This window comes from Sinocyclocheilus grahami, unplaced genomic scaffold, assembly GCF_001515645.1.
Source record: "Sinocyclocheilus grahami isolate Dianchi unplaced genomic scaffold, SAMN03320097.WGS_v1.1 scaffold1701.1, whole genome shotgun sequence".
NCBI classification, from domain to species: Eukaryota; Metazoa; Chordata; class Actinopteri; order Cypriniformes; family Cyprinidae; genus Sinocyclocheilus; species Sinocyclocheilus grahami.
The window spans coordinates 51,103-68,008 of NW_015506880.1; the positions used below are offsets into that span (position 1 = coordinate 51,103).

General features: G+C 44.4%; 1 protein-coding gene across 1 annotated transcript in view; it reads right to left on the reverse strand.

The window, feature by feature from the left end:
* Window positions 1-16,906, reverse strand: part of LOC107572116 (neurexin-2-beta-like) — a 101,638-nt gene that overhangs the window by 40,970 nt on the left and 43,762 nt on the right. The window contains exon 2 of the mRNA XM_016258531.1: window positions 2,844-3,025. Within this exon, the coding sequence (XP_016114017.1) occupies window positions 2,844-3,025 (182 nt within the window). The remainder of the gene's footprint in view (window positions 1-2,843; window positions 3,026-16,906) is intronic.

The following is a 16,906-nucleotide window of genomic DNA, read 5'->3' on the forward strand; positions in this document are numbered from 1 at the left end:
CACACACACAAACTCACACACACACACACACACACACACACACACACTCACACACACACACACACACACACACACACTCATATCCCATCTGCCATTGCAGCTGCTGTTGTGTTGCATTCATTTTAGTCCATAGTTTGTGTATCTGAAGTTAATTTTTTAAACAAAACAACGTATAGGGTGGAGAGGTTTGAGTTAACGAAGTATTTTGTGGTAATTGCAGCTGCTGTTGTGTTGCATTCATTTTAGTCCATAGTTTGTGTATCTGAAGTTAATTTTTACTCCCTCTTTTTTAAACAAAACAACGTATAGGGTGGAGAGGTTTGAGTTAACGAAGTATTTTGTGGTAAATAAAAGCTGCACCCAGAAGCCCCACTCATTTACAGATGGAGTATGTATGTATATCTACGAGCACACATGTCGCTTCCCACGATCCCTTGCAGCTTCCCCTCACCGCCCCAGCTTTATATCAACACTAACTGAAAAGAGCAGGTGTTTCTACTTTAGCTTGAAAATCCTCCCACACACTGTCCAATTCGCCTATAAGACATCAGAATAAAATAAGACATATGTAGAGCTCAGAAAACTCCTCTCACGATCACAGCAGATGGTGAACAATTTCTACAAAAGACCTCAACCTACAAACATCTCCTGATGCTGTAACTGTAAGCCCCGCCCTCTGAAATAAACCATTAATTGTAAGCCCGCACCCAAATAAACACCAGTCACTGTAAGCCCCACCCTCTAATAAACACTAGTAACTGTAAGCCCCGCCCTCAAAAATACAGCATCTCTGTAAACCCCACCCTCAAATATACACCAGTCACTGTAAGGCACTGTAACCCTGCCCTCAAATGAACACCAGTCACGGTAAGCCACTGTAAACTCCGCACTCTAATATAAGCCAGTCACTGTAAGCCCACCCTCAAACAAACACCAGTCACTGTAAGCCCTGCCCTCAAACATACAGCAGTCTCTGTAAACCCCACCCTCAAATATGCACCAGTCATTGTAAGCCACTGTAACCCCGCCCTCTATTATAAGCAGTCACTGTAAGCCCCACCTTCAAACAAACACTAGTCACTGTAAACCACTGTAAGCCCCGCCCATAATATACAACATTCACTGTAAGACACTGTAAGACCCGCCCTCTAATATACAACAGTCACTGTAAGACCCACCCTCTAATATACACCAGTCACTGTAAGACCCACCCTCTAATATACACCAGTCACTGTAAACCACTGTAAGCTCCGCCCATAATATACAACAGTCACTGTAAGACACTGTAAGACCCGCCCTCTAATATACAACAGTCACTGTAAGCCCCACCCTCTAATATACGCCAGTCACTGTAAGACCCACCCTCTAATATACACCAGTCACTGTAAACCACTGTAAGCTCCGCCCATAATATACAACATTCACTGTAAGACACTGTAAGACCCGCCCTCTAATATACGCCAGTCACTGTAAGTCACTGTAAGACCCGCCCTCTAATATACACCAGTCACTGTAAGTCACTGTAAGCCCCGCCCTCTAATATACACCAGTCACTGTAAGCCGCTGTAAGCCCCGCCCTCTAATATACACCAGTCACTGTAAGCCACTGTAAGCCCTGCCCTCTAATATACTCCAGTCACTGTAAGTCACTGTAAGACCCGCCCTCTAATATACGCCAGTCACTGTAAGCCGCTGTAAGCCCCGCCCTCTAATATACACCAGTCACTGTAAGTCACTGTAAGCCCCGCCCTCTAATATACGCCAGTCACTGTAAGCCGCTGTAAGCCCCGCCCTCTAATATACACCAGTCACTGTAAGTCACTGTAAGCCCCGCCCTCTAATATACGCCAGTCACTGTAAGCCGCTGTAAGCCCCGCCCTCTAATATACACCAGTCACTGTAAGTCACTGTAAGCCCCGCCCTCTAATATACGCCAGTCACTGTAAGCTGCTGTAAGCCCCGCCCTTTAAAGTCGGCATGAAACGGAAGTAGCGATTGTCTTTTTTTCTCTACTGTGACATCTATGCGTGTGAAACAGCATCTGAAATGAGAGGGAGGGACTTGATTTCGTCCTTCTGGAATTGATTGGATCATTGGAAGTTGGGGCGTTGCTAACAAAATGGAGGCAGATCTGAATGCCAGTTTGCAGTTAGTTGTGGGGGGATTTCTCTCCAGTGGATTCACCGCCGACTCCCTAGCATGAAGACATTTTTTATTTATTGAGGAAGACTACGACAAGGACGATCATCGGCACAAAACATGCCTAACAGCGCGCGCAACTGCCTGAATGACTGAGCACGTCCTCCATCAGGTTAAGTCCTATTCATGAAAAAATAGTTTGCGATGTCCTAACTAAGATTAATGTTGTGGTAATATCCTAATATCCTTTCAATTGTAAGGGTAGTGTACTCCCCCATGGCTTGCGTCAGCACTGGTCAATGCATTGATTTCTATAAAGTGAAGCATCAGCTAGCTTCAGCGTTTCCCCCTGTCGATTATCCCGGCGTTTACCCCTCATGTCACTAGCTCCGCCCTTGCGCCATAGCTCGTGACCGGAAGAGAAGATGAGTCGTTTTGAGGGGGAGGGGAGGTTGCACGGATAGATTATTTATAATAAACACTACAGTATCCATTAAAAAATAAGAATTTTTTTCCAGTTTTTCACTTTTGATTTCATGCCGACTTTAATATACACCAGTCACTGTAAGCCCCACCCTCAGCCCCACCCTCTAATATAAACCAGTCACCGTAAGCTCCGCACTCAAACATTCCCCAGTGCATCTCCTCAGGCCACACCCCCTCTTTCAAACCCCACCCCTCCGGTCCCCAGGCTTGGCTCTTACTATGTGAAGCTCCAGATAGTCTCCGAGCCCCTTGGCGCTCTCCACCCGCACCAGAACGGCCTCCTTCAGCTGCGTGCTGAAGCCCACGGCCAGCCGGTCTGCCCTCGTGCTCGGCCGGTCGTTCGGGGGCCACGTGTACGTGATGAGGGCCCCTCCGCGGCCGAAGATGTAGGTCGTCCCAGCTGAAACACAGACACAAACACACCATCAGAGAGAGCATCAGTCTAGCTGTAGTGTGAATGAGAGCCGGAGGTCACTGCGTCTGCTTCAGTCGTGTGCCGACGCTCATGACTGATTGTGTTCAAGAGACCTTCCAAATGCTTGGCTCCGTGGATCTGAGATCAAGAGCCAATCAGCACCTGTGAACAGAGCCCTAATGGAGCTTCATCAGAGCTGAGGCATGACTTTATACAACACACGCTCTGCAGTGAGTCACGCTGATCACACCACCAATGAAGCACATCACTGCATAAACATAAACACACACACGCACACACACACACGCGCTGGACTGAGCGGAGGTTTTACTCGACAAAGATAAAACAAAAAAGATTGCCCATGATGATAATTAAATGAAACATGCTGTTGACAAAATTTAGAACTACACTATCTAGAAGAAGAGTGTAGGAAGAGTTCATGCAAATACTGCCACAACATGAGCAGTTTGAGCTGAATTGCCATATGTAATATGGCAATACATTAATACTTTAATATTACTAATTAATATCAATAAAGGACACATTTAATTGATCAAAAGCGACAGAACTTTCTTATGAACTTTCTATTCATCTGTGAATCCTGAAAAATAAAATGCATCAATTTCCACAGAAATATTGTGCAGCACAACTGTTTCCAACATTGATAATAATCAGAAATGTTTCTTGAGCAGCAGATCAGCATATTATACTGATTTCTGAAGATCATGTGACACTGAAGACTGGAGTAAAGCCGCGGTCACACTAGACTTTGAGCATGCAAAATTGTTTCGCATGCTGCAACGGTCGTGATATGATGTCACGCTGTGCAGTGTCTTTTTAAAAAACTTAAATTCAACACGTAACAAATTATAATACACCTAAAATGTAAAAAACATGCAATCTAAGAAGGCGTAACTTTTATTCTCACTGTAGTATTGTTGCTGCCGCCGCTATGTCGTGAAGACGCTGTGTTTCGTTGTGAAAGCGAAACTACTTTGTTTGGTCTTCCAAAAGAGGACACAACTAGAAATCAGTGTTAAGTTGTATTTACAACACCGTTCCAGAACACTTCAACCCAAATATTCAGATGTGTGCAGCACATTTTATGGAGGACTGTCTCCTGATCCTGGGAGAGTAGACTACAATGCCGGCGGTTCTGACTCGCAGACTGTAAGTACGTTTTCTATATTTAAAGAGTTTGCCACTGACGATTCAAACGTGAGTTTTGGGCAGTGTAGAGTAGGGCTTGTTGTTTGTTGTTTGTCTCTGATCACAAATGCAGACATGGTTTTATGTTTATGTGGCGCGATGCAATGCAACTTGTAAAAAGTCAGTAAAAGTTATTATAATCAGTAATTATGTCCCCACTGCATGTTACATTTTTACAATTTCTGCAGTTACATTTACATGAATGCATTTGGTGGACTCTTTTAATCAAAGCGCCTTGCATTGCATTTAAGGTGTACATTTATTTGATTAATTCATGCATTCTCTAGGAATCAAACCCATGGCTTCGCTGTCTCTATTCTGCAGGAAAGTAGTTAGTGCTTGTTGTGACCAGTAACCCATCTAACACTTCTGACCAACTCCTTCTGAAGATGAGAAGCGGTTGAGGATGTCAGTGGGTTTAAGTGCTAATAATTCAACCAGGAAGAAGAAGAAATGAAAAGGCAGAAATAAAAGGAAGCGTCTTGTGACTGGCAAGCAGCAGAACATCAGCCACACCTCCACAATTTCAGTCTGGTCGAGAAACGCTGTCACAGTCCAGCCGTTCTCAAGCACACAGCCATTTAGCATTGACTCAATCGCTGCTCTCCTTCCCTCAGGCTACAGACGCTTCAGACGCGTGCTGCTGCTTGTAGTATCTGGCAACCGACTAATTATCAGAGGAAAAACACATCAGAGAAACACAAGAGCCTCATGGGAAACAGAGCGAGGAGGAGGAGGAGGAGGAGGAGGAAGGCAGGACTGAATTGTCTCAGAAGGAAAAACAGCAGCAGGACGAGTGCAAGACGCAGTTTCCTTTCATCGCGTCTCTGTTTGTGAAGCGACGTCACACTAACCCATTCTCAAAACACAAAACAAAGAGAGAGTGTAAAATGGCTGCGGGGAACGGATGAGAGACATGTTGAGTCTCTCTCTCTCTCTCTCTCCCTCCAATCTCATTCCTTCTCCTCATGAATATGAAGTGTGACTGAAATGAGAGCGTGTCGCAGGAACCCACATCAACTGCAGCTTCATTCTGCTCAACTCATTCTCACTCTCACTCCATCTCACACACACACACACACACACACACACACACACACAGACACACACTGACACATCTGAGTGAATGAAGTGGTGTGTGTCTGTCAGTGAGATGCTCTGAGTGGTAAAATCACTATGCATCATCAAAACAGCATTAAAAACTTTATTCTTGATCGTCTGAGCTCAGGCTGTTATTCTAGAGGAGTGCAGAGGCAGAAATCTTCATCCTCATCCTCACAAACCTCAGTAATGTAGAGATCAGCTGACCAGACGATCAATCCTATAAATCACATCACAGAAGAGATGCTGTGAATAATCATCACCACACCACAATAACAAACAGCCCTCTGCATAATGCATTCCTGCTGCAGTGCATGCTGGGAGCAAAGTGCACTGACTTGAACACGTCTGAATCAACTCCATTAGCTAATGCATCACATCTACAGACCCTAGCAACCACACACAGCACCCTAGCAACCGCACAGCCCCATGTGACTGACGTGCTTTGATTTGTTGTGCATCCAGTGATTAATTATAATGACTGCGGCTGATAATGAAGAGAGAGTGTGTGTGTGTGTGTGTGTGTGTGTGTGTGTTTAATCAATGGCTGAGTCAGAGACACTAGAGACAGCCGTCAGATGAACGTGTTTGATTCTAACACTCCTAATTGCTGTTATTGCAGGTCTAAATAAAAACAACACCACACAAGCAGTCTGGATACTAAAAAAAGAATCAAAAGAACGAGTACACACACACGCACACGCACACACGCACGAACGCACACACACACACACATACTCATACATACACACACACACACACACACAAACATTTATCAAAATGTCTCAATAACATCTATGTTCCACAAAAACAAAAGTCATGCAGGTCTGAAATACAGGAGGGAGTAAACGCTGACAGAATGATCATTTATAGCTGAATTGTCCCTTCATGATCAAGATCAGTCCAGAAGCAGAAGCAGCAGCAGTAGCTGAAGAGAGTTGAGCTGAGATCCTGATCAATGCAGGGCTCCTCACACGGATCACACGCATGTGGCTCGAAGCCGAGCGGTCAATGGTGAAGCTCCAGACACCTGTCTGATCCGTGAGGAGCGCTGGCCGCTGAGATCAAACACATGCTGTCATCAGCCAGCAGGACCTGAGTGAGAGCAGGCCTTTCACCTACACCGCGGGATCGCTGGAGACGCGACGCTGCTGTTTTTGGGGATTTGATCGATGCAGTGCACAATCAAATCTCCTCATGATCAGATCTGGACCTTCAGCACCATCAGAGCGGCATTTTCAAGAGATGAAATGAAGCTAAAATAAAATGTAAATATTAAATGAACAACTTAAATCAAAATAAAGTTGAAGTAAAAACTAATAAATTTACATATAAAATGCAATTTTAATAAATCAAGAGAGAGAGAGAGTCACTTCATCAGCATTTTACCTTTTCTTTTGAGAAAAACTATCGTCATATCATATACAAACAGAATCTCAAAGGGCTTCACAGCAATCCGTCAAAATAACAGTTGGTTTAATTTGAAGAAACTGTGACAGAAATATATTAATTAATGTAATGAGAGTACTACTACTACTACTACTAAAATTATTATTATTAAAGCACTATTTTTATAAAATCAATGTTGTTAGGTCTGTTAGTAAAATCTGTTGACTTTAGCAATCGTTGTTGCATTTTGTGCCAATGGTGACCGTTCAAAAATGGGGAAACAGCACTTTTCAAGTTTTTTCTACAAAGTTTGCAGGCCTGTAACTCAAGAAGAATTAAATATATCTTAATGCCCTTTTAGATTTTGGGTCTTAACAAACTTTAATTTTGCCATCTTCATTTTTAAGGCCCTGCATGTTTCGATTCCAGAGATATTTCAATATGGCTCCAGAAGTAAATCGTTAAAATGTACACATTTTCAGTGTTCAAAAACCAAATCTGGGTCAATTTGTAAAAAAAATATATATATTTTAAAGAGGAATGTCTGAAGAACAAATAATGTTGAAACTAGAGATGTATCTTGTTTCCTTCTGTCAAAACAACTGCATTGAACATAACTGTCTGAGTGACATAAATATTATTTTTCCAAAGTTTGTGTGCCTATAACTCAAGAAGTATTTAAGATATCACAATTTGATTTTAGATTGTAGTTGTTAATAAACTTTTCTATAAGTCTATGAAATAAAACAGATTTCATAGGGCCTAAAATGTGTGGCAGCAGGAGTTTCTGCTGCAGCTCAGATGATCATTAGTGATTTAGCTGGACGTCTTAAAAGTCATCATCTGTGTGGACGTGATGAACCCAGAGCGAGTCCTATCAGTGTTACCAGCAGCAGCTGGAGAATCAGGAGGATCTGAAGGACACAGTTTATCCTGCTTCACTCTTTTTCTGTGTGACTTGCATTTCTTTCTCTTTCTTACAGTCAGAGCGTCTCCTGAGCGTTTAGCCGTCTTCCTCTCATCCATCATTAGGAGCTGCCCAATCGTGTCTGACTATAATGTACCGCATCACGTGTGTCAGAGAAACGCCAATTACACATCTGACTTCACAAAACACACACTATCACAACAACACAACTGAGAACTCCAGCTTTTCAAGCATTCCATGACACTGCACTGCTACACCATGCTGTCTATGATCCCTCTCCTTTTCCTGCAGATTCTGCAATGTGTATGTTAAGTTATTGTGCTCGTGTTTCTGAGCTGCAGGTTTCATTTGTGTGTGTTTGCATGAAACACTCCTGTCATTCACGTCCGTTCCTGCTCTGCTGCACGAGTCCTGCTGTAATTCACTGACAGCTTCATTCACACCTGCCACTACAACATCAACACCACACAACCGGTTGCTATGAGTTTTTTTTTTAAAGAAATGAATACTGTTACTCATCAAGGATGCATTAACTTGATTAAAAGTTAGAGTAAAGACATTTATAATGTTAGAGTAGATTTCTATTTCAAATAAATGCTGCTCTTTTGAACTTTCTATTCATCTGTGAATCCTGAAAAATAAAATGCATCAGTTTCCACAGAAATATTGTGCAGCACGACTGTGTTCAACATTGATAATAATCAGAAATGTTTCTCGAGCAGCAGATCAGCATATTATACTGATTTCTGAAGATCATGTGACACTGAAGACTGGAGGAATGATGCTGAAAATACAGCTGCGCATCACAGAAATACATTACAGTTTAACAGATGTGTGCCTATAACTCAAGAAGTATTTAAGATATCACAATTTGATTTTAGATTGTAGTTGTTAATAAACTTTTCTATAAGTCTATGAAATAAAACAGATTTCATAGGGCCTAAAATGTGTGGCAGCAGGAGTTTCTGCTGCAGCTCAGATGATCATTAGTGATTTAGCTGGACGTCTTAAAAGTCATCATCTGTGTGGACGTGATGAACCCAGAGCGAGTCCTATCAGTGTTACCAGCAGCAGCTGGAGAATCAGGAGGATCTGAAGGACACAGTTTATCCTGCTTCACTCTTTTTCTGTGTGACTTGCATTTCTTTCTCTTTCTTACAGTCAGAGCGTCTCCTGAGCGTTTAGCCGTCTTCTCTCTCATCCATCATTAGGAGCTGCCCAATCGTGTCTGACTGTAATGTACCGCATCACGTGTGTCAGAGAAACGCCAATTACACATCTGACTTCACAAAACACACACTATCACAACAACACAACTGAGAACTCCAGCTTTTCAAGCATTCCATGACACTGCACTGCTACACCATGCTGTCTATGATCCCTCTCCTTTTCCTGCAGATTCTGCAATGTGTATGTTAAGTAGTCTGACATTACTCCCCCTCCCGGAAGGCGCATCCCGCGCCGTAACAATGCCACCAGGGAGGGGGGGTGGGCGCCCTGGAGACTGGTGCAGGACTGGGACACGGGGAATACCTCCAGGGCGGAACAGGCAGTCCAGGGTGCCATGGCGCCACAGGGAGCTTGGGGGGCCATGGTGGAGCAGGGAGCTTGCGGCGCTATGGCGTAGCAGGCAGACTAGAAAGCCATGGCGGATCAGACAGTTCAGGAGGCCATGGCGGAGCAGGGTACTCAGAAGGCCATGGCGGAGCAGAGAGTTCAGAAGGCCATGGCTGGACGCCTTGCCACTCGGCCCGGCCCCTACGGACAGACCCATACAAAAAAATCCTTGGGGAGAATATCATCTTTAGAGGCCCTCCGTAGGCCTAACTCGGGAACTGTGGCCCTCACTGGGCTTGACTTGGGGACTGGAGCCCTCCTTGGGCTGGACATGTGAACTTGATCCCTTGCTGTGCTAGACACGGGGACTGGAACCTTCTCTGGGCTAAACTCGGGGACAGGAGCCCTCACTGGGCTAAACTCGGGGACTGGAACCCTCCCTGGGCTAAACTTGGGGCCTGGAACCCTCTCTGGGCTAAATTTGGGACCTGGAGCCCTCCGTGGGCTAAACTCGGGAACAGGAGCCCACTCTAGGCTGGATTCAGGGATTGAGAAGTGCTTACGAGGAGCTGGCACTGGAGCGGACTCAGGGGCTGGAGCCGACACTGGAGCGAGCTCTGGGGCAGACCATCTTCTCCTCCTTAGATACCCCTTTAGGTTTGGGGTGAAAGGCGTGGTCGGCGGACTTGAGAATCCCGCTACCGGCAGGCTTGACTTCGGAGCGGCCGGTGAGCTGGAGAGAGCCGCGCCCGGCGGGCTTGACTTCGGCGCAGCCGGTTGGCTTAACTTTGGAGTGGCCGGCGGGCTGGAGAGAGGAACGGCCGGTGGGCTTGACGGCGGGCTGGTTCTGGCTTGGGCCCGGACACTCCTCAGACACCGGTAGATCACTTCCGTCCAGCATAGTCCCTTGGTGTCCGGGAGGTCCATGAGGCGATGGTAGTTGGCCCCGAGCCAGAACAGAGAATTGATGGTGGCGTCATCCATTGTCGTAGCCGCGGAGAGCCCGCAGAATTCCCAGGCGTACTCGAAGAAGGGGAGATCTCTGCGGGCTAAGGCGGAGAAACGAGCGGCGATTTCCATGATCGCAGGGAGAAACAAAAAGGAACAAAAAGACTTTTCAAAATGAAAACAAAACGGGGAGAAGGGGCGCCGCTTACTTTTCTGTATTGGTCCGGTTTTCTGTAACGGTGTGCCTACTGTGAGGAGCGAGGAACAAGGAGCAAGGAGCAAGGAACGAGGAGAACGCAGGAGAATCAGGATTAACAGTCTTTATTGACATCACAGGAATCACACGTAGGACACGGGGATTGACGTTCAAAACTGGACAGAAAACTCAAAACAGGAAACACCTTAAATACACAAGACATGACGAGGGGCTTCACAGGGCTTATTGCTTTAACACACACCCACGTCTGTTCCTGGATCAGCATCTTTAGTTACTGTTGAAGAAACACTTGTAACCCTACCCCATAAATCATCAGAGGCAGATCAAAACAGACTGATGAGCCTCGCTCTAGCCCCGAACCAAGCCCTGAACCTGCCCTGAAATCTGAGCGGCTGACAGAACTGTAGATCACACTCAGCCCACAGCACCGGATGCTTCTCCACGCTCCACACCATGGATTCATCCTCCTCTCTGCAATCAAACCAGAGCAAGACCACAGCAGCATCTCGCACAAACACAAACCCATGGAAACTGAGAGTCTGTTGAGGAAATGTTGTTTCTGTCACGTCTGACTCATGTGATGAGAAATGCGGTCGAGCAGACTCACAGAGACGCGTTTAAGGTGCGCTTCACATCCACATCTGCTTCCAGCTCTATTTGAAATCAAACTCTGTAATGAGTGCAATTTATTCTTCTAATTAAAAGACACAAACCGCCTCGCTCACAGCAACCGCTCCAATTAAACATCCATTACACCTGGTGTGATCTGCAGATGCTCTTCATCAGACTGAGGGCACATCGCAACAATCACCTGACGGTTGCTATGGATACCACATTACTGACACAGCAGCGTATAACTGACGCAACATCACAATACTGACACGACTCACATTACTGCAATGATATTACATTACTGACACAACATCATCACATTACTGATCGTTATACATTACTTTAACAACATCATCTTACTGACACATCATCATAATACTAACATAACATCACACTACTGCAATGATATCACATTACTGACACGACATTATCACATCGCTGTGACCATGACCTGACAACCCCTGACACCAAACTGAGACGGCATCATCACATCACCAACGTCACTGCATCGGTTCTCTGCTTCCACAAATCAAAACTTTTCATTCTCACTCAAGACGTGTCAAACAGACGAACAGCCTCATCTGCGCCCAACAGATGGCAACAGTCGATGAGGTGAGACACCCCGGGGACGAGGACAAACCCCATCAGGACGGGACAGCAGACAAAAACAAGGAACACAAGCTGCTACAGAGAAACAGGATCACCAGAGGTTCGTCCCGGTTCACACACTTGTGCACTTACAGCGGGAGCGTGCTTGTTTGCTCTGATTAGGAAATCCAGCAGTGGAGGAATAGATTAGAAGGATTAATGTGTAATTCATTACTTCCAGCTGAACGCATCCAGTGAGTTTAATCACAGCGGCACACGGCCCTCAAGAGCAGACCCTACAGGGCCCAGCGGAGCAGCAGAGAGCCGCAGGACGAAACACGAGAGCAGACACAATAATAACCACACTAATCATTCAGAAACACGCCGCTCTCAATCCAGTCATCCCAGCCGCTGACAGCCAAAGGCCTCCAGCACAACCTCTCCTCGTCTGAGGAATCAGATCCAGCTGTGTGAATGAATCAGTTTGACATCTGACAGCACATGAGAACAAACAAACAATAACACTCTAGAACACATTTCCATCGCTAATGAATAACTACACAGGAACCAATGACTAATGCACTATTAACATTCTAGTAACTACTATTAACCAACAAGAAACTCTGATTAACGAATCAGTAAGCAATAGCACTTAGCTGAAAGTGGTAGTTCACTATTAGCTAATCAGTAACTACTATTTTTCATATCTCCTGGATAACTACTATATAAAGGTTCATAATTAATGTGAATGATGCAAAATTTGTAGTTAATTCTAAAGTGAAGGTCATAGTAACCCACTAGTAATGACTCAAGTATTACCAAATCTGGGAATGACTAATTATTTGGATCAGTATTCTAAAGGCAAGATCGTGATAACTCCCTAGTAATGACTGAAGTCATTGTAAACCTTTTGTCAAATTCTTCACATGATTGATGAGAGTCCTGGCCTGAACACATCTAAAGGCCAATATTCAGTTATAATCATAGCGCCACCAGCTGGCAGCAGGAAGTTTGGCACATATAAATTACTTTGACATATTCCTCCTATATTTATCACTTTAAATGCATATTGCCCACCGTTAGCTGTTTTCCTAAAGCCACCGGGTGCGAGGGCCCTTTCATCGCTACTTGCAGCTTTAATTAAAAGTATTTTTCTGCAATAAGTAGACTTTTTGAAGTGTAGCTGTTTTTCATAAGGCTGCACTAGTTTAGTTGAATTGCATCTGACTGGTTGAGGTAATGAATTGCACTGACACTGATAATGAGGGATAACGTCAGAGCGTCAGGCTGAAGGTGTGAGAATAAATGAGTCAAACTCAAGCATGCTCCACGTTTCTTTACATATGAGATTCATTCAGCGTTTTTCAATATGCAATTAAAAGCTATGAACGTACAGCTAAAGAACGTTTTCAGAAGTGCAGGATGGCATCATTCAGTGCCAAGAACAAAGACGCGGCACTCGGCCATGTAATTAAAAAAGCTTTCAGATCCGCTCCGGCCCTGCGTGGCCATTAAAACACTGGGCTTTATTAAAATTTGATGAAGCACAAAGAATCTTTTGGCTGTGGCTGTATGTCGAGACCCCGACTGCCTACGCAGAACTCAGACTGTTTTTCACCCTGTAATGGGGTTTTGCTAAATAAAACATCCAGTGCAGATAAACAACACAAGACGGATGAAATATTGAAATCGCAAGCGCTTCATGTCCTCATGCTAATGTGAAACGCTTCAGACTGAGTTAGTGCAGAGCTAAAATCATCTCGGAGTAAATTAACTGTGAAAAATGTCAGCAGACAGAATCAAACGCGCTGAAGACATCGACACGTGTGTTACATGTGTGAAATAACACGCAGAAAGACAGAGAATCACTCACCTGGTGACGTGAAGATGGTCCGAAGGCAGAAATAGAGAAAGAAACAGAGAAAACATTCATTACAAACACAGTGATGAACTGTCAGCACTAATGATCAGGGGCCAGTTGCATAAAAGGCTTAGACTAGTCTTAAGTTAGTCAGCTAATTCTTTCTTTAAGACTTTATGTCTTAAGACACTGTTTTAACATAGAGGCTAAGTTTATGCAACTGGTCCCTGATGAGTGAATCCTTAACCAACCACAGATGACCATATACTACTGCACACAAATCAAATATTTATTTATTGATTTTTTTTGAAGAAATTAATACTTCTATTCATCAAGGATGCATTAAACTGATCAAAAGTGACAGTAAAGATGTTTATAATGTTAGAGTAGATTTCTATTTCAAATAAATGCTGTTCTTTTGAACTTTCTATTCATCTGTGAATCCTGAAAAATAAAATGCATCTCAGTTTCCACAAAAATATTGTGCAGCACGACTGTGTTCAGCATTGATAATAATCAGAAATGTTTCTCGAGCAGCAGATCAGCATATTATAGTGATTTCTGAAGATCATGTGACGCTGAAGACTGGAGGAATGATGCTGAAAATACAGCTGCGCATCACAGGAATACATTACAGTTTAACAGAGATTCACATAGAAAACAGCTGTTTTACATTATAATAATAGTTCAGTTTTTACTGTGTTTTTTTATTAAATAAATGCAGCCTCGGCTAGCAGAAGAGAGTTCTTTTCAATGGTAATATTCATGCATCATGAAACGTCACATACTGTAAACAGTTTATATACTGTAAAAACAGTACGAGCAGAGCGATAGTCATCATTAGATCATTAGAGAGAGGAGCTGAGGAGCTCCAGAGACACCCTGAAGAAAGAAACAGAAACAATAAAGACGCCAGCGAGAGGAAAGATGCGCTAATGCAGCTCCGCTGATCTGACATTAATAAAAGAGCTGAAACACAGACGGCTGAGCATCACCATCTCACCTACACACACACACTCGCTCGCTCGCTCACACACACACACACACACACACTCACTCACTCACTCACTCACTCACACACTCACACACACTCACACTCACACTCACACACACACACACACTCTCAATCACTCACACACACTCACACTCACACTCACACACACACACACACTCTCAATCACTCACACACACTCACACTCACACTCACACACACACACACACTCTCAATCACTCACACACACTCACACTCACACTCACACACACACACACACTCTCAATCACTCACACACACTCACACTCACACTCACACACACACACACACTCTCAATCACTCACACACACTCACACTCACACTCACACACACACACACACTCTCAATCACTCACACACACTCACACTCACACTCACACACACACACACACTCTCAATCACTCACACACACTCACACTCACACTCACACACACACACACACTCTCAATCACTCACACACACTCACACTCACACTCACACACACACACACACTCTCAATCACTCACACACACTCACACTCACACTCACACACACACACACACTCTCAATCACTCACACACACTCACACTCACACTCACACACACACACACACTCTCAATCACTCACACACACTCACACTCACACTCACACACACACACACACTCTCAATCACTCACACACACTCACACTCACACTCACACACACACACACACTCTCAATCACTCACACACACTCACACTCACACTCACACACACACACACACTCTCAATCACTCACACACACTCACACTCACACTCACACACACACACACACTCTCAATCACTCACACACACTCACACTCACACTCACACACACACACACACTCTCAATCACTCACACACACTCACACTCACACTCACACACACACACACACTCTCAATCACTCACACACACTCACACTCACACTCACACACACACACACACTCTCAATCACTCACACACACTCACACTCACACTCACACACACACACACACTCTCAATCACTCACACACACTCACACTCACACTCACACACACACACACACTCTCAATCACTCACACACACTCACACTCACACTCACACACACACACACACTCTCAATCACTCACACACACTCACACTCACACTCACACACACACACACACTCTCAATCACTCACACACACTCACACTCACACTCACACACACACACACACTCTCAATCACTCACACACACACACACTCACTCTCACACACACACACACGCTGTGTGTTGATTTGCTGTCATGCTGATCGATTGGCTCACATGCGGGCGTCTGATTGTTTTGTTTTCGTCACGCCTGACATTTCCTTCATTCCTTTATCGCTCTTCATCACTCGTCCGTCCCACACTATTACTGAGCAGCATCTCTTGTTTTGTTTTTTTATCACCTCCAGTGTGTTTATTTATTAATTTTGCTGTGCATTCAGTAAATGTCACTGGAGACCCTCACAACACACGGAGAGTCAATCCACCGCAGGACAGTCACTGTCCAACACACACCACAGATCAAACACATCACAGTCAATCAATAGGAAACTGAAGATTGTTATATATCTACAGTTGCATGTTTTTGTTTCTTGTTTTATGAATGCTGATGTAAAGCTGCTCCTGGACTGTGTTTCATGAATAATCAAAATAAAACCAGAAATGCAATGTAGTTTGGTGCATTGTCAAGTCACAAATGTTGTTCATTTAATGATTGAATTGTGGCACGGTGTTCATTTACACATGAGCAGCTCATGATCTGGTGTCCAGCATCTCACACCGACTCGATTCACAGTAAATGATCACATGAACTCCATCTGCCTGGATCAATGGGTTCCATTCCCAGGGAACGAATGAACTGATAATACAATGCAAGTCGCCTAATGCATTAATGTACACGAGAGCCTGCTGGTGATGCTATCAGCGTGTGGGAATGAAGCTGATCTGTGAACAGGAGCATACGAGATCAAACACAAAGATCTGACGCTCCTCATATCAGCCAATCACAGTCTCACAGAGGAGTCATGGGTCTCTGTCTCTGCAGGGACGCCTGCGCTCTGAATTATTAACGGGGAAACAAACCCATCAGAACACCTCCAGAAAAACTAAAGATAGAAGAGCACTGAACCAACACACACACACTGATCAATCAACTCGTTCAGCCGCAAACACCTTCACTGGATCAAAGGACTAACAAGCAGCTTGTGTTCCCTGCAGAAACGAGTCAATAACAGCACATACAAAAACCTCCCGCAATATCAATAACTACTGAAACAACTGATCGAACACAAGAACATGAATGAAACTTCCTTCTCTCCTCTTCTGAAGAAACGATGAGCTCCACACACTCACACACACACACACACACTCTCTCTCACACACACACACACTCTCTCTCACACACTCTCTCTCTCTCTCTCTCTC